At 48.9% G+C, this 17,199-nt stretch overlaps 1 protein-coding gene across 2 annotated transcripts in view; it reads left to right on the plus strand.

Annotated features, from left to right (window-relative positions):
* The window catches only part of LOC116463785 (E3 ubiquitin-protein ligase RNF213), a 77,852-nt gene that overhangs the window by 55,505 nt on the left and 5,148 nt on the right, over positions 1–17,199 (plus strand). The window contains exons 32-49 of one of the 2 annotated variants that reach the window (XM_032147048.2): positions 1,141–1,263; positions 2,433–2,543; positions 2,967–3,209; positions 3,550–3,631; positions 4,418–4,452; positions 6,256–6,350; positions 7,462–7,618; positions 8,200–8,380; positions 9,624–9,715; positions 10,313–10,564; positions 11,683–11,815; positions 12,182–12,265; positions 12,894–13,074; positions 13,334–13,535; positions 15,257–15,334; positions 15,821–16,015; positions 16,474–16,563; positions 16,658–16,836. In XM_032147048.2, the coding sequence (XP_032002939.1) occupies positions 1,141–1,263; positions 2,433–2,543; positions 2,967–3,209; positions 3,550–3,631; positions 4,418–4,452; positions 6,256–6,350; positions 7,462–7,618; positions 8,200–8,380; positions 9,624–9,715; positions 10,313–10,564; positions 11,683–11,815; positions 12,182–12,265; positions 12,894–13,074; positions 13,334–13,535; positions 15,257–15,334; positions 15,821–16,015; positions 16,474–16,563; positions 16,658–16,836 (2,513 nt within the window). Of the gene's footprint in view, positions 1–1,140; positions 1,264–2,432; positions 2,544–2,966; positions 3,210–3,549; positions 3,632–4,417; positions 4,453–6,255; positions 6,351–7,461; positions 7,619–8,199; positions 8,381–9,623; positions 9,716–10,312; positions 10,565–11,682; positions 11,816–12,181; positions 12,266–12,893; positions 13,075–13,333; positions 13,536–15,256; positions 16,016–16,473; positions 16,564–16,657; positions 16,837–17,199 lie in introns of those variants that run through there. The other variant, XM_058434843.1, reaches the window with a different exon arrangement.

Genomic DNA, 17,199 nt, shown 5'->3' on the forward strand with positions numbered 1-17,199 from the left:
CACACCTCACCATCACACCCAGGGAAGGTGCCACTGCTTCTGCGTTCCGCCTACCCTTAGCATCCCCAGAGCCAGGAAGGAAACCTGCGCTTGTCTGTCTGGTCCTTGTCTCTGTGCTTCAGGTGATTTGCCCCAGCCTGTGATCATGTTTACACTGCCTGCTATATAGGGCCAAGGTGAGGGCACTCACCTCAGAGCTTCTTTAATTAGGCATCACTTCTAATTGAATTTCACTCAAGGAAAGTAGAACATTTTTGTGGCCTTTGCTTTCAGCAAATTAAACGTAGTTCAGCTTGCAAGGCGCGACCTTTTTACCTCTGGCAGGCAGAGACAGGCAAGAGCAAGAACTAGGAATAGAAGAATTGCATAAGAGGCTTCAAAGGCCAGGCTGGGTGCAGTGGCGTCCACCTGTAATTCCAGCACTATGGGAGGCTGAGGTGGGTGGATCACTTGTGGTCAGGAGGAGTTTGTCAAGACCAGCCTGGCCAACATGGTGAAACCTTGTCTGTACTTTAAAAAAAAAAAAAAAAATTAGCTGGATGTGATGGTGGGTGCTTGTAATCCCAGCTACTCGGGAGGCTGAGGCAGGAGAATCGCTTGAACCCGGGAGGCAGAGGTTGCAGTGAGCCGAGATTGTACTACTGCGCTCCAGCCTGGGCGATAGAGTAAGACTCCGTCTCAAAAAAAAAAAAAAAAAAAAGAAGCTTCAAGGCCTCTCAGTGGTCCTTTCCAGATGCCCAGAAATTAACAAATTCTTATTGTCCAGGGGATACAAAAATGGTACTAAGAACCCCGGCACTGTTTGACTACCACTTGGGGTTGAGTTGACATGACTTTAGCCACCCAGCCTCACGTGTGGTGCAGTGCGCCACGAATGGAGGAAGCAAGCACCTCCCCAGGTAGCGCTGCCATCGGCAGGCGTTCCCTGCACTCGCACCTCTTCCTCTACTGAGGAGGAAGTTCCCTGGGAAAACGGCACCAGACTGTCCTGCCTCAGGCCAGGTTGGGGAATCCCAGCTCGGTTGCCTTTAAACCTCGAATGATGGACCACCTGGTTCCTGTATCTGTTAAGACGGTTCTTTGCAAAACATTCCTCCCATTGTTCACCCCCAACTAACCTCTGTATTCCTGGGGCTGCAGAAGGACCACCCAGGCCAGATGGATAGGTACCTGGTGTACGGCAATGAATACAAGGCTCTCCGTGATGCTGTGGCCAAAGCTGTCCTCGAGTGCAAGCCGCTGGGCATTGAGACTGCTCTGAAGGTAGGGTGGGCCCATGGCTTCTCTCCGATACCAGGTGGCATCCCTTGGAGCCTGCGTGTTCCCTGGTTTATGTCAAATGATGCAGGGTGGTGGACCCCTGATGCGGCCCATCACGTGACACTGTATTGGAAGTCACATGCCCACAGCCTCCAGGGCACACTTGACCGGTGTGCTTGAACCAGTGGCTGGAACAGGACAGCTACGACAGTTGAGCTGGGTTGACAGATTTGCTGTGTCTTGCTGATCTGCCAAGGCCATCAGCAGCACCATTTATGTCCATTACTTCCTTTGAGACCCTGCTGGAAAACAGTCTAAGAAAGATGCTGACACAACTATTAATAGCAAAATTCATGTCTAGATGTATTCATAATTCAGATATGCTTGTGTGTTTAATAAAAATACATATGTTGGTGTAGTGTGGGAAGTTAAAAAATATAAAGATGTTTTTAGAATCTAACCTTTAAATTGGTCTGGTCTTGCTTCCTTTTTGAGTCCCTGTGCCAGGAAAAGAGGAAATGGAAAATCCTCTTTCTGCTCAGAAGTTTCTAAGACCAGTGAAGGAGTCAGAAGAACAGAGGGTGATTCCGTTGCTTCTGTCATTAAGCTGGCTGCTAAATATGCATTGAGTTTAATCTGAGAGTATTTCAGGAACTTTGTAGCCCAAAAGTTGCTTGCCAGAAGACTGCCCATGTGGGGCATGACCCCAGGTGTCCAGGCCTGGAAAAGGCTCCTTCCCTTTTGGTGGGTTGAAGGCTGAGGCACTTTTCTTTTCACATGCAAACTTCGCGGGCCTCTGGCCCTTAGGTAGATCTGGCAGGGGCGGCGGGTTGGGGGGGTCTATCCTATAATCACAGCACTTTGCGAGGCTAAGGCAGGCAGATCACAAGGTCAGGAGTTTGAGACCAGCCTGGCAAACATGGTGAAACCCCGTCTCTACTAAAAGAAAAAAAAAAAAAATTAGCCAGGCATGGTTGCGTGTGCCTGTAATCCTAGCTACTCGGGAGGCTGAGTTAGGAGAATCGCTTGAACCCGAGAGGCAGAGGTTGCAGTGAGCCGAGATCGTGCCACTGCACTCCAGCCTGGGTGACAGAGCAAGACTCCATCTCAAAAAAGAAAAAAAAAGATGTGTTGAGCTTTTAAATTCTCACTTGATACCCTTGATTTTGCAGGCCTGCAAGACCCCCCAAAGCCAGCAGTCAGTCTACTTCCTCTTAACACTGTTTAGGGAGGTGGCTGTTTTGTACAGATCCCACAGTGCGAGCCTCCACCCCACGCCAGAGGTGAGTAACCGCCTGCAGGGCTGTGTTCAAAGTCTCAGTATTTGGAGGGATTTTATTGAATTGAATGAAAGTTATCAACACAAATCATGCCATAATTTTTTTATCTAGGATAGGTTTTCAACCTTGTCATGTGGAGGAACTATTTTCTGTTTAACCCAAAGCTTGTAGAATTATAATGAAAACTAAAGCCAAGAACATAAGATAATGTTTAACAAAATAGAGTATCAAAATTAATGCTTACGTATGTGGATGCTGTGTTTGTATAAGCCCAATTCTCTTCTCTGAAAAATCTCCCCCTCAAATGGTGGTGATGTCTCCATATTTACCTTGATATTTGATGTGTATTTGGTGTCAGTGTATGCCTAAGAGCAATCCACACAATATTCTTTGATACATCTTAATGTTAAGTTTTTTTCCTGTCAGCAATGTGAAGCTGTGAGCAAATTCATTGGCGAATGCAAGATCCTTTCACCTCCTGATATCAGCCATTTTGCAACATCGCTCGTGGACAATTCTCTGCCATTGTTCAGGGCGAGCCCCAGTGACAGCAACCTTGAGGGAGCGGTGACAGAAATGGCCATTCATGCTGCAGCCATCCTTCTGTGTGGACAGAATAAACTCTTGGAGCCCCTAAAGAATCTGGCCTTCTCCCCAGCCAACATGGCGGTAAGAGTAGGCCACAATTCCATTGGCCTTCACTGGAACACCCCCCCACCAGAGCTTGTCACTGTAGAGACCGAGCTGCAGCTGTGGGAACTCTTGAGCATATTTATCTTCAGTTCTCTGCCTTTGTGTTACTTGATTCTTGAGCACACAAGATAGTGACAGACTTGCCTTGCCCTTTGTTATTTCACAGGGAGCTGTTCTGTTTTCTTCACAGATAGCCTGAGAAGTCCAGTAGAAGGAAAGCAGAGTTCCCTTTCTTCCTCTAGGCCTCCTGCTGAGCAGCAGCACCCAGGTGACAAGCTCGCTTATCTAGAGCTGTCTCTGTTTTCTTGTTTTCCAGCATGCTTTTCTTCCAACCATGCCTGAAGACTTGCTGGCTCAAGCTCGGAGGTGGGAGGGTCTGGAGGGAGTCCGCTGGTACAGTAAGTGTTGGGGTCTGGATGACCCCATACTCCTTTCAGCTTCAAAGGGTGTCCAGATGCTATGAAGCATTGGGTTCGACTTGGGGTCCATGTGGTTTGTGCCTCAGGGTCCAAAACCACCTGCATTCTACCGGTGGCATCTGCAGAAGATGAATGGCTTGAAGGAGCTGGTACTCCGCCGGCTAGATGATCCAAACCATTTCATTTCTTTGTCGTGTGGAAAAGGCCCTCTGTGATGAACTTCTGTTCTCTGGAATATGCCATTTTGGGAGAAGGGAGGGACTGGGAACCACATCAGAGACGCATTCAAAGGCCCACCACAAAACAAAGTTTTTGACACAAAGCTCTTCTGAAATATATGAAATATAGAACTGGGAGACTGACTCATATAACCCATGACATGTAAATTTTGCTGTTGCCCGAGTAAATATTTTAAAACTAGTTTTTAAAGTTGTTATAAAATACGCTCATGACAAAAAAAAATCAAATAGAAAGGTCTAGAATCCTGTCCACCTTGCCTCCAAAGGTACCCCTGGTATGGGCCTATATTCTAATTGCTCTTTACTTGATAAAATTAATAAAATTAGACTCGGACATTTTTCACTGACAACATACATTTATTAAGCTTCAGGCAGGTGTCATATAACTTAAATTAGCGTGGGATGCTCTGGACACTCATTCTCATATTGTGGTCAGGGCCAGAGAGTAGAGAGTTAGCTTTCCCTTTTCAATGTCAGTCATTCGGTGAAACCTCATTAGCCAATGTGTGTCCTGTTCTCTTCACAGCTTGTCCCAACGGCCATCCTTGCTCCGTGGGAGAGGTGAGTCTTGGTATTTAAGATAGGGTTTGAGGGGTGGCATGCACTCCTGGGTTGGAGGAGGGGGATCGTGGGTCAGGAGAGTGAGGCTCTCGGCCTTCCAGGAGTGCCCAGGCTCACCGAGGAGTGCCCAGGGTGCTCTGAGCAGGGCAACATCAATGGCACTAAGGGTTTCTAGCCCAGGGCTTCTCAGCCTCAGCACTGTGGACGTGGCTCTGCAGCACGGGCTGTCCTGTGCACTGCGGGCTGTCTGGTAGTATGCCTGACCTCGAGTCCCTGGATGCCAGGAGCACCCCCTCCTCCCAGTGTGACAGCTAAAACTAGACATTGACAAAGGTCCCCTAGGAAAGAAAATTGCTACTGGTTGGGAACTGCTGCTAGCCATTCTTTCTAGCCACTGCAGCATGGGGGTCAGTGAGCCTTGTCTTGATAGAATGGCAAGGTGTTGCCTGGACCACAGGCTGCATTATTAGCCCTCAGAGGAGGTGTGGTCCAGATGCCAAAGGAAAAAGCCATGTGTAGACTGTGCGCCATGGGGGAAGAACTGTTGATTATTCCTCTCTGGATTCCCAAGCATCTAGCCTAGAGCCCTCCATATGCAGTATCTGTACTTGCTGAGCAAGAGGCTGGTGGGTTGAGCTGATACGTGGTAGTTAGTTATTAATGTTACTTACTTAGTTACTTGGTTGAGACGTGTCTGGCTCTCTTTCCCAGGCTGGAGTGCAGAGTGACATGATCATAGCTCACTATAAACATTGAACTCCTTGGCTCAAGCAATCCTCCTGCCTCGGCCTCCCAAAGTGTTGGGATTATGAGCCACTGTGCCCAGCCTGATGCATGTCATTTAATAACGTATATAAGAGATACAGAGGGATAAAAACTTACATACACTTCATTTTTCTGAGCTTCAATCACTTCTTTGTCCATGAAATGAGGACATTGAAATAGATTCTGTCCAAGAATGCTCTCAGCTCTGAAATTCTGTAACTGGTTTGGTGTGTTATCAGCTGTGACTCTCAGTATATAGTGGCACAATATCTGATTTTGAAAAATGAGCCTTTGGAAGTAGATTATATGATTAGATTTTTTTAAATAAGAAAAGTCCAAGCCAGGTGTGGTAGGTCACACCTCTAATCCCAGCACTTCGGGAGGCCAAGGCAGGTGGATTGCTAGAGCCCAGGAGTTTGAGACTGGCCTGGGCAACATGTTGAAACCCCATCTCTACAAAAAATACAAAGCATCAGCAGGGCAGGGTCGTGCATGCGTGTAGTCCCAGCTACTTGGGAGGCTTTTGCTTGAGCCTGGGGAGGTCAAGGCTGTAGTGAGCCGTGATGGTGCCACTGTACTCCAGCCTGGAGGACAGAGGCTCTGTCTCATAAAAATTAATATGTGAAAAAGTCCAAATGGACATAAGGAAGTCAGTTTGGAAGCTATTCTAGTATTCTTGGTATTAGATCATGAAGTGCCACAGGCTAGTGTGATAGATGGAGGGATGGAAAAAGTGCTGAATACAAGAAAGAAAGGTTGAATTTTATGTATTTGTCTATAAAGTGTCACTCTGGGAATAAAGCTTAAATTGTCTCACTTATTAAAAAAACAGTTCCAGTTTGCCCATGTGCAACATTAGTGAGTACCTACCCTGTCCCCATGGGTTCTCCACCCACCCGAAACAAGCACACACTGGGACAGACAATCCGAGGGTGCTCACGTCCACCGGTGATAAGGAGGTGTTCATTTGCATGACGGCATTTGTGAATAAAACAGTACTGCTCCAGAAGTGGTTCTAGTGCCCTGTCTTCACCCTAGTGTGGCCAGCCGATGGAACAGAGCACCTGCATTGACTGCCATGCGCCGATTGGAGGCACTAACCACAAACCTCAGGACGGCTTTCATCTGGTCAAGTATGTGGGTCAGGATTCTATTTCCTAAGTACTCAAACCTTGGGGTGTTGGGCTGTTTTTATTCCAGCTGATAAAGTGATACTCAAGATAGTACTAATTACTCCAGTACATGTGGCCCTGTGTTATATTGAATAGCAATGCCAGAGTCCCAGCAGTCACGCAGCAGGGAGGCATCTGATCTGTTGTTGGCTCCCTGGGCCCTGAAACGCAAAGCAGGCTACCGATTAACAGCTGTTAATATGAATACAGATGCCTTCCTTTTGGGCCTTGGGTGCACCTTCTGTAGAAATATGCATGACATAAACAGATGATCTAATTCACGGGGACATCTATGTCTGCAGGACCAAAACCTGGGCATCTGTCTGTCTCAGCAGATGCCATCTCACTTGCCAGCAATCTTAGCTTTCTCTGTTTTTTATTTTTTGAGAAAAATGAAGAGACATAGTCTTATGAAATACCAGACTTCAGAATCCAGATACAAATCCGATCCCACAATCCTATGCTGAGATGAATATGGTTCTAAATGCTCCTTTCAGAGAGTGAGTGGGACCTGCATGGGGGCCTCACATTCTGACTGTTCCCTGCAGTCACAGCTTAAAATACTTTCATGTTATCTCCAGAAACTATCACAGTGTCCTCCAACCTCTAATAGTTTTGCCACTGAGAGCATCTGCCACACTGCATCTCCTGTCTGCCGGACTTTAGATCCCAGTTTTTCCTTTGGGGAAATGAGAACGATATGGACACCCATGGGATGCCAACTGTCCTCCCAAACTCTAGCTGTTCTTAGCCTAACCGCTCCTCTCCTGACAAAGACTTCAGTGGAAAAGACGGGTCCGGGCCTGCGTCCTAACACCCTGCCCGGGGATCAGCATCAATAGCACACAGCACAGCCACCTGACGCTGAGAATGCGGTGCGGTCTGGTCCGCCGGAAAGGCGAGTCTGTCATGAGAGTGACTCTTAGGAACATGGTCCAGGCTTTGTGGAACAGCAAGAACTTTTGACATAACTCTCTTCTCAGCCGTGAGCCTCACTCCAAGTGCTGAGAATGTGCAGCGCGCCGAAGCGGCCAGCCTCAGCCTCTGTCTTGTGTTCTCTCGTTCTTTCCAGCAACAGCGCAGACAGAACGCAGACCGGCCATGTGCTAGGCGATCCGCAGCAGAGAGACGTGGTGACATGTGACCGAGGGCTGCCCCCAGTGGTCTTCATCCTTATCCGGCTACTCACTCACTTGGCTCTGCTTCTGGGAGCTTCCCAGAGTTCCCAGGTATAACCCAGTGCTGCCAAACAATGTGCTAAGTTACTCTAGCAAGAACCTGCTTTCGCTTCTTCCCAGGGAGTCCTTTTGTCTCGAGTCCTAGCTGCCATCTACGCGTTTGGGAGATAATTAGTCTACAAAGTAATAGCCAAGTTATACATCTTCATGTTTCCCCCTGTGGCATATGATGGTATGGGGGGAACTACTTCCCAGATTATATAAAATCCACTTCAAATTAACACTCTGTGTCTTTGGTCCACATCTGGGAGTAGAGAGGCTGACATCTTCATTATTTTACCTGTGTCTTCATTGTAGCTAGGGAAGAAAGAGCACACTGCATAACCAAGATGGCCAACAGTACAATCTGAAAATTCTTTATCTCACTGTAATAACAGAAAAGCCAGCAGCTGTTCCGCTTGCTAGCCTCCTTTCACCTGTTTGAATCACACCTGGATCACTCCGCAGTTTTCATCTTAGAAACCGCCTGCCGCCTCTATGCTGGTGCTCCACTCCCAATGGCCTCTACCAGGCTCACCATCTTCTCTACAAACCAGATCCCCACTGAACGCTCTGTTCCATTGCCCCCACAGGCTCTGATAAACATCATTAAGCCTCCAGCGAGGGATCCAAAAGGCTTTCTGCAGCAGCACATCCTGAAGGACCTGGAGCAGTTGGCCAAGATGCTGGGACACAGTGCCGACGAGACCATCAGCGTGGTCCACCTCGTCCTGCGCAGGCTTCTCCAAGAGCAGCACCAGCTCTCTAGCAAAAGTGAGGAAAGGGGCAAGGGCTGGGCGGGGATCACACAGCACAACAGCAGTGCAAGCAGGTTCGCTGCCTTGTGGGCCACCCCACACGCAGCCAGTCTGAGCTCTGTCTGTGCTGTTGCTGGAAAGAATGAGAGAACACACAGAGAGAAAACTGTGTCTAGGGAAGGCGATGCCTGGAGCTGGAAAAAGGAAGCACTTTGCTTGCCCAGAGGCTGGAAGGAGCTGCTCTGTTCCCTCCATTCACCCCTGCCTGGCTAAGACCTGCAGTATTCAGGAGCGTCTGCACACAAGTGATATATGGGGAGTCTTCAGTTCTCAAGTCAGCCCTGTAGGTCATTCCCCTACCATGCTGGGAGCACGTGTTGTCCACACGGAGCATGTGTGTCAAAGGATCAATCACCATCATAGTTGTGTGCTAATTTATTAAATGTTTATATGTCCACAGTTATGTAAAAAAAAAAAAAGCTATAGAATATTGTATTCACTGAGCTAATTTTCTATTTTAAAAATTTAAATCCATACAGAAAGAAAAGGTCTGCAAGATAACTTAGTAAAATGGTAATCTGTGAGTGGTGGAATTAAAAGTGATTTTCCTTTGCTAATCTGCAAAAATCACAATTACCATTGTGAGGACAATGTTAATTTAAAGTAATAACAATAACAGCAATAAGAAGTCCTGCCCCATGACAAGAAAATCTGCTCCCACCTCAGGTACTTCTTTGTCCAAAACTGGCATTCCTATTTATTTTCCATTTTGAACAATCTGATTTTATTTTAAGCCTCTTATTCTGATGGGATTTCAGCAAGGTGAGCGCACCCACACTCACACTGATGAAATGACAGAATCCTGGAAGCAGGTGGACAGTTCCCGCAGCACTCTGCATCTGTGTGGTCTGCCTCAGGGCTTGGGTGGCAGCAGCTGAGATGGCTGGCGGTAGCCTGGGCCACTCTTACTATTCCCTGGGCTTTGGAGCTTAAGTTCTGTTCTTTCAGTATTTTTTTTCAAAATGGTTCTAAGATTACAATTATGTAGGGTAGAGGAATTTTTAGAGATTGACGTTATCTTCAAAAGATCATTAAGTTGGTGATAACAACAGGAAGTATTTCAAAATACTTAGATTAATTTAGAAAGCTATTACCTGAAAACCAGTGTTATTTCTATTAAACACTTATTTAGGGTTTATTATACACAGACTGCTGTATTCTTTGTGCTTTGGGTAACCTACACATTTGGAGTTTTGTAGGGTTTTTAAATTTTGACCCAAGATTGTCAACTAAAGAAATGAGGAACAACTGGGAAAAGGAAATCGCAGCTGTGATTTCTCCTGAACTGGAGGTAAGCAGTAAGTGGTGACAGCTGTGTTGCTCCTCTGTCCAGAAAGGAAGGGTCCCGGCGTCCGCTGAATGCTCCTTGCCTGTTGCCCCTCATAGAGGTGCCAGCAAGAGCCTTTGGCTGAGCCCCAGATTCTGATGCTCCCCACCTCGAGTCACTCCATCCTCCTCCCGTCCCCAAGTGCTCTTCCCTCCTGCAGCTGGTCATGAAGTCAGTCCGAGGAATTCCTGGGAATCCAGCAAGTGCAGGCAGTATTTTTCTCTCCATTACTTTTTACAGCAGAATGTAATGTACGAGGTAGAGAAATAAACTATCACATATATATGCACTAAAAATGAACTGACAATCATAGATTACTCATCTAGCAGCCAGAATGTTACTAAGAGTAATATAGGTTTCTGAATCTCATTCTGTTTGGGGAGACATACATCTATAAACGACACTGAAATTAGAAGATCAAAGGGAATACCTGATTACATGCTCAGAGCAGGGGACAAATGCCCTTGTATGCAGATGCCCACTGGTGGAGTTACTGGGTGTTACAATCTGTTTGTAGCAATACCTCACTTCCAGAATTTTTTTTTCATTTTCTCCATCCAGCATCTAGATAAAACCATTCCCACCGTGAATGATCTCATCAGCCAAGATAAGCGTATCAGCTCTAACCCTGTGGCCAAAATAATATATGGTGACCCAGTGACCTTCCTGCACCACCTGCCCCGGAAAAGTGTGGTCCATTGCTCTAAGATTTGGAGCTGCAGGAAAAGGATTACAGTTGAGTACCTCCAGCACATTGTGGAACAGAAAAATGGCAAAGAAAGAGTGCCCATCCTCTGGCATTTCCTGCAGAAGGTACGTCTGGCTTACTGTGGCTCCCTCCCTTTTTCGGTGCAGAGTTCCCCAGTAGACCTGAAGGCCCCGGGCTTTTACATAGTATATTCATTCTTAACGGACTATTTCAGTGCTTTGATTTTGAATAGGATGTAGCAGAAGACTCAGGGCTAGAGATCTTTGTACATATCAAACTGTAAGATTGCCAGAAGCGTAAAGTCACAGACGAATTACACACCCAGGTTGGGATTAGCAATGACCTGTTGGGAAGCTGGAGGCCAGGAGAGGACCTCCCCTCATCACTCAGCCAGACAGAAAAGGATGCAGCTCTTTCCTAGCCACTCTGTTCCTCTCTGTCCACAGTGCTGGAGCATGGGCAGATCAAACAAAACTCCTCCCTGTGCCTAAGCATCGAGGCGTAGATGGAAGATGGGAGTGAGTGGGTGTGTGCTGGTGGTGGTGGGGTACTGGGGAGCAGTCAAGTGTACTGGTCACATCTGTTGGAATTAGAAATATACTAACTTTCATCCATTCGCACTTTGATTTTCTACAATAGATTGTCTAATCATTTCTCTCCATGGACTAGTATTTGCTGTCTAGCAAGGATGAAGATGATTTGGGAACTTCTGTTTATCAGTTGAGGAGGATGAGTTCACAATGACAGGAAGGACTTCCTGTCAATACTGTGGTCTCTCTCTGAGATGCAGTTTCATTACATCGAAGATGCTTAGATCCTAGGTCTTTGGAAGGACACCCAAGAATAAGGCCAGCCCTCGCTGCCTAAGCTCTGGGTCTCTTCTTTCAGCAGCTTCTCTCCGTACCCAGCCAGTCACATGGGCCCAAGGGACAGATTTCCTTCATCAGCCTTTGGTGGACGCGGCTGATGTGTCAGCTCCATAGAGGCTGGGCTCCCTCTTCTCCGCCCTCCATTTCTAACACACTGCACTGTCTGTAGACTTGTGGGAAGAACTTGTGGGAAGCCCTTTTCCCGTTTTCAAGCTCGATGCTGCATCACAGGAAATGACACTGACCAGATTAAGCTACAAATACAAGTCTCGCAGCCAGTCTCAAAGTCTGTATCCCCAATAACATTTTTTAGGTAAATAAAAATTGTTACCGGGTGGTCTTCCCTTCTCCAGGAAGCAGAGCTGAGGCTGGTAAAGTTCCTGCCTGAGATTTTGGCCTTGCAAAGGGGTCTAGTGAAGCAGTTCCAGAACGTCCCGCAAGTTGAATACAACTCCATCAGAGGCTTCCTCAGCAAGCACAGCTCAGGTGCGGCTCTGCTCTGACAAGACCAGGACTGTCCCGTGTTTGGTGGTTCGAAAGGATCACTGCATAGGGGGACAGGGTGGGATGCAGGGGAGGAGGCGCTGATGGGTGCTCTATAGCCTAAGCCTTTACCATGCGGTGAAGGGTGCTTGAACCCCAAAAACATATTAGAAGCTTTCGCCACAGCTGAAAAGCACCTCCCTCTCTTGCTCCTCAAACTCAGCTCACTGCTTCAAACAGCACCTCAGACATGCTTGTGACTGCACAAAGCAGCAAAGATGGGCTCTCGGCAGAGCACATAACTAGGGTGGTTTGGCCCTTTCAGGGGGTTGCTATCATACGGTTCTTATAAAGTATTCTGTTCAACAGATGGGTTGAGGCAGCTACTTCAGAACAGGATCACAGTCTTTCTGTCGACATGGAACAAACTGAGGAGATCGCTTGAGACGAACGGTTAGTGTCCTGTCCCCTGTACCACTAAGCATTCCAGGAGAGCCTGGTCTGAAAGCTCTTCTCATCAGCCTGACTCGGCCCATACCTCTCAACACACAGCACTGTGTTTGTTTTTGTTTTTGAGATGGAGTCTTGCTCTGTCGCCAGGCTGGAGTGCAGTGGCACCATCTCGGCTCATTGCAACCTCTGCCTCCCGGATTCAAGCAATTCTCCTGCCTCAGCCCCTCGTAGAGACAGGGTTTCACCACGTTGCCCAGGCTGGTCTCAAACTCCTGAGCTCAGGCAATCCACCTGCCTTGGCCTCCCAAAGTGCTAGCGTTACAAGCGTGAGCCACTGCACCTGGCCAGCACTGTTAATGCTTAACTTGTGTCTCTTTTGATGGTGGTGTCTGGATAAGTAAAATAGTGTCAGGAAAATAAACCCTCAGTCCTCTTCAGTCCCTAAATATGGCATCAAAAGGAAGCTGAAAGCATTTGAAACTCTATCAGCATACGAGATGGGGCAGAACCGAGACCTGGCTCCCGGCTGTGTGTGGAGCTGATGGCTTCTGCATCCCTCCTCCCCACACCTAGATTCTGTGAGGAGTTGGAACTCCTCTCTGCTTAAGCATAACCCTGTCGTTTAAAGGCGTGATCAACCTACCCAAAGCCTACTGCAGCACTGACTTGGATCTGGACACTGATTTTGAGATCCTCTTGCCACGCCGACGGGGCCTGGGCCTCTGTGCTACTGCTCTCGTCAGCTACTTGATTCACCTACACAATGAAATTGTCTGTGCCGTGGAAAAACTCTCCGAGGGAAACAACAGGTGTGTGCACGAGCCACCAGGAAGTGGCGCCTGCTCAGCCCGGAGTCCCTAAGCCCAGTGGGGCAGACATAAGCAAGCTTCAGCCCCTTCCCTAACAGACAGTCACTCCTTCAGCCGCCCCCACCAGCGACCCGCCCCATACTTGGGTAGGGTTTTCCTCTGCTCCAACTGTGAGAAATAGGAGCCGGCTCCCTGCAACGTAGAGCCCTTGGTCTGCATGCCCGGCCTGGACGCTGAGCACTGTCTTTCTGCCCCTCAGCTATTCCGTGGATGCCGCCGAGGTCACTGACCTGCATGTCATCAGTTACGAAGTGGAGCGGGACCTGACTCCACTGATTCTCTCCAACTGCCAGTACCAGGTAGAGCAGGACAGAGAGACCCTGCAGGAGTTCGATCTGGAGAAGATTCAGCGGCAGATCGTCAGCCGCTTCCTCCAGGGCAAGCCCCGGCTGAGCCTCAAGGTAGGGCTGACTCCTGCCACTGCTGCTCATTTGGTCGGTGTGTCTGTTGTGAACAAGCAGCCCTTGGTGTGTTTCTCGTGAGAGGGAAGCAGCACCTCACCCTGCAGTCTGGTCTGTGTCCCCTCCCTCACACCTGCAGCTCCCAAGGCCACCATGCCACCGGTATCTCTGGGCCGCAGGGCTCTCCTGAATGCTCTCCTGCAGGGCCATCTGCACCGCAGTCCCCCAAGGAACTGTTGAGGTCTTTTTTTGAAACAGGGTCTCACTCTGTCGCCCAGGCTGCAGGGCAGTGGTGCCAAGCCTCTACCTCTGGGCTCAAGCGATCCTCTCACATCAGCTTCCCAAATAGCTGAGATCACAGGTGTGCACCACCGTGCCCGGCTAATTTGTATATTTTTTGGTAGAAATGGGGCTTCACCACGTTGCCCAGCTGGTCTCGAGCTCTTGGGCTCAAGGGATCCACCCGCCTAGGCCTCCCAAAGTGCTGGGATTACAGGCGTGAGCCACCGTACCCAGCTGACTGTTGAGGTCTTGATTCTACCAGTTAATGGCACTACCACCCCCACAGCCCCTCTTCCTTCAGCCTCCATGGGTAACCTGCCAGCAGGTGCCATTAGCTGTGCCTTCTGTGTGTCCTCACCTGACTGCCAAAGCCCACTCTGTAGTTAGAAGCATCTTGTACGTTGGACTGCTAGCCACTCCTAACTGGTGCCCACCTCCAGGTTCTTCAGTCCACGGCCTAAACCCACATCTGGCTCTCTTCACCCTGTGCCGGATGACCCTGCCTGGCCTCTCACAGCATATGGGATAAAGCCGACACTCTGTTGTCTGGTATGGGAGGCCCTGTAGCTCGGCCCAGCCCAACCTTCCAGCCCTGCCTCCAGCCACTTAGCCCATTTCCCTGAACTGCATCCCGTGACCTCACGCACTGGAGCCACACAGCAGGCACTTCCCCATCTCTGTTCTTTCGCTGGACGCACTTGTTCCTTCCAGCTGCAGTCAAATCTACTGTACTTATGTATGGTACCACCCGCAACTGGGCCAGAAACTGTGAGAGCCCACGGCTTTTTTTTTTTTTTTTTTTTTTTGAGACAGAGTCTCGCTCTGTCACCCAGGCTGGAGTGCAGTGGTGCGATCTCAGCTCGCTGCAAGCTCCACCTTCCAGGTTCACTCATGCCATTCTCCTGCCTCAGCCTCCCGAGTAGCCGGGACGACAGGCACCCGCCACCAGGCCTGGCTAATTTTTTTTGTATTTTTAATAGAGACGGGGTTTCACTGTGTTAGCCAAGATGGTCTCGATCTCTTGACCTCGTGATCCGCCCGTCTCTGCCTCCCAAAGGCGGTTTTTAATTCATTCTCACAGCCATGTCCTCTGGCAGAGTGACTGCCTGTGCATGGTCTGTGCCTTTAGTGGCTGAATGAATAAATGAATGGGATATGCACAAATACCTGTTGCCCTAGCACCTCCTGTGGCGAAGCAGGTCACGATGATGTGACAATATCTTGTCATGTAATTGGCTGTGGGGACTCCGCTGGATTCCCAGTTGTGTTACTATTTCCATAGATGGTGGGTTAATGACAGAGAGGGGCGCTCTTAGCCAAGGGATACACTGGGCAGCGTGGCACTACGCTGGAGTGTTCTGGCTGCAGATTCTGTTTGTCATCTGCTGGAAATGTCCATGATGGATTTAATTTTAAAAAACTTTTCTTTCCCAATTTAGGGAATACCCACTCTGGTATACAGACACGACTGGAACTATGAACATCTCTTTATGGACATCAAGAACAAAATGGCGCAGGTGATCCCGATAAACCTGATCCTGTGCATGGGGCTTTCTGCCTTCTCGGTGTGTTTCCTCCATGTTGGGCCTACTCCAGCCTTGCCCCGGGTGTTTGCTGTGAGCCACGGTTTCTGCGGCCTCCCTGAGGACCCCAGGGGGCTCCCTTGCAGAGGGCAAGCAAGACAGCAAATCAGCAAGTTTTCTTGTAGAGTAAAAGCAGATTGACATCTTGTGGGTTCGATTCTTAGGAATGATGTCATGGCCATGCCTGCTGAAGCAGAAAGTCCATGGAACCGGTTTGTTCCTGCTGTCTGCATAGGTAGACCTGTGTGTCTTCTCCATGACCTCCAGGAACTGCCTGCACACAGTGCGCCCAAGTGTCAACTCTTAGAGAGTTGACCCCACATGTGGCTTGGGCAGTGAAGGGGCTCAGCTCTCTTACCAGGTGGTGAGACACCAGAAACCCAGCCCATAGACATCCCTCTCCTGCTTTTCATTTTCCAGGACCCTCTCCCCAGCTCGGTCATTAGTGCCATCAGTGGACAGCTGCAGTCCTACAGCGATGCCTGTGAAGCGCTGTCTATCGTAGAAGTCACTCTGGGGTTTCTGAGCACAGCTGGTGGGGATCCAAACATGCACCTGAATGTGTATACTCAAGACAGCCTGAAAATGGGTGATCAGACGACTCACGTGTTAAAGGTGGGTCTCACACCGAAAAGGAAATCGGCACAGCCCCTCACCCTGGTCTCCTGCTTCCTGCGAGGGATAGGAGCATTCAGGGAGTGCCACTCTAGGCGCTCCTGAAAAGGATGAGGAGACAAGAACAACTGCACACCCAGTGAGTCCAGCATAAACAGGACACACCAGGGACAGTAGAGACAGACGCGCTAGAAATGCCAGCAGTCTAGATAGAGCCCAAATGTGACTGAGTACATGAGGCCCCTGCAAACCGCGTGATGTGAGCAGACTGTGAGGTGCCGCAGGAGGGAACTGGTAGATAGGACAGAGATGGCCTTCACAAGGAGGGAGATCACATGAGTACAGGGCAGAACGAAGAGAAGAATGCCTGTGTGGAGGGCACTCAGGCTCCCTGGTGCACGACACGAGTGCAGGTGTGAGACCTCAGCCCCCACTCAGGAATTCTATTCCTTCTGCAGGCCTTAAACAGATGCCAGTTAAAACACACCATTGCCCTCTGGCAGTTCCTGTCTGCTCATAAGTCTGAACAGCTGCTGCGGCTGCAGAAAGTAAGTCTGGTCTCTTCCTCTCCACTGGACAGAGGGACTGGGCTCCCTTCTCCCTGCAAGCTTTAATGCTTCATTTGCTCTTCCGTCGTTTTAGGAGCCATTTGGGGAAATCAGTTCAAGGTACAAAGTGGATCTGAGCCCGGAAAATGCTAAGCTCCTCAGCACATTCCTAAATCAGATTGGCCTAGATGCCTTCCTGCTAGAGCTGCACGAAATGATACTCTTGAAACTAAAGAACCCCCAAACCGAGGGGAGCTTCAACCCTGAGTGGAGGTATGGATCTGCACACCTACAGGGCAGGGCAGACACAGTGTTGTGCTCTCTCTTGTGATCTTCTATAGACACAAAAATGGTTCTTTTCTTACCACAAGATCCCATTTCCTGCTTTTTGCCATTACCAGGGGACCTGAGGACTGGCTTTTTGGTTTTAATCTCTACTGGGTTTTCTTTAAGCAATTACACAAGTTTTTTTCAGACAAGAGTCTTGCTCTGTTACCCAGGCTGGAGTGCAGTGGAGTAATCTCAACTCACTGCAACCTTGGCTCACTGCAACCTCCACCTCCCGGGTTCAAGCAAGTCTCATGCCTCAGCCTCCCAAGTAGCTGGGACTACAGGCATGTACCACCACGCCTGGCT

Source organism: Hylobates moloch, unplaced genomic scaffold, assembly GCF_009828535.3.
Source record: "Hylobates moloch isolate HMO894 unplaced genomic scaffold, HMol_V3 SCAFFOLD_64, whole genome shotgun sequence".
Taxonomy (NCBI): Eukaryota; Metazoa; Chordata; class Mammalia; order Primates; family Hylobatidae; genus Hylobates; species Hylobates moloch.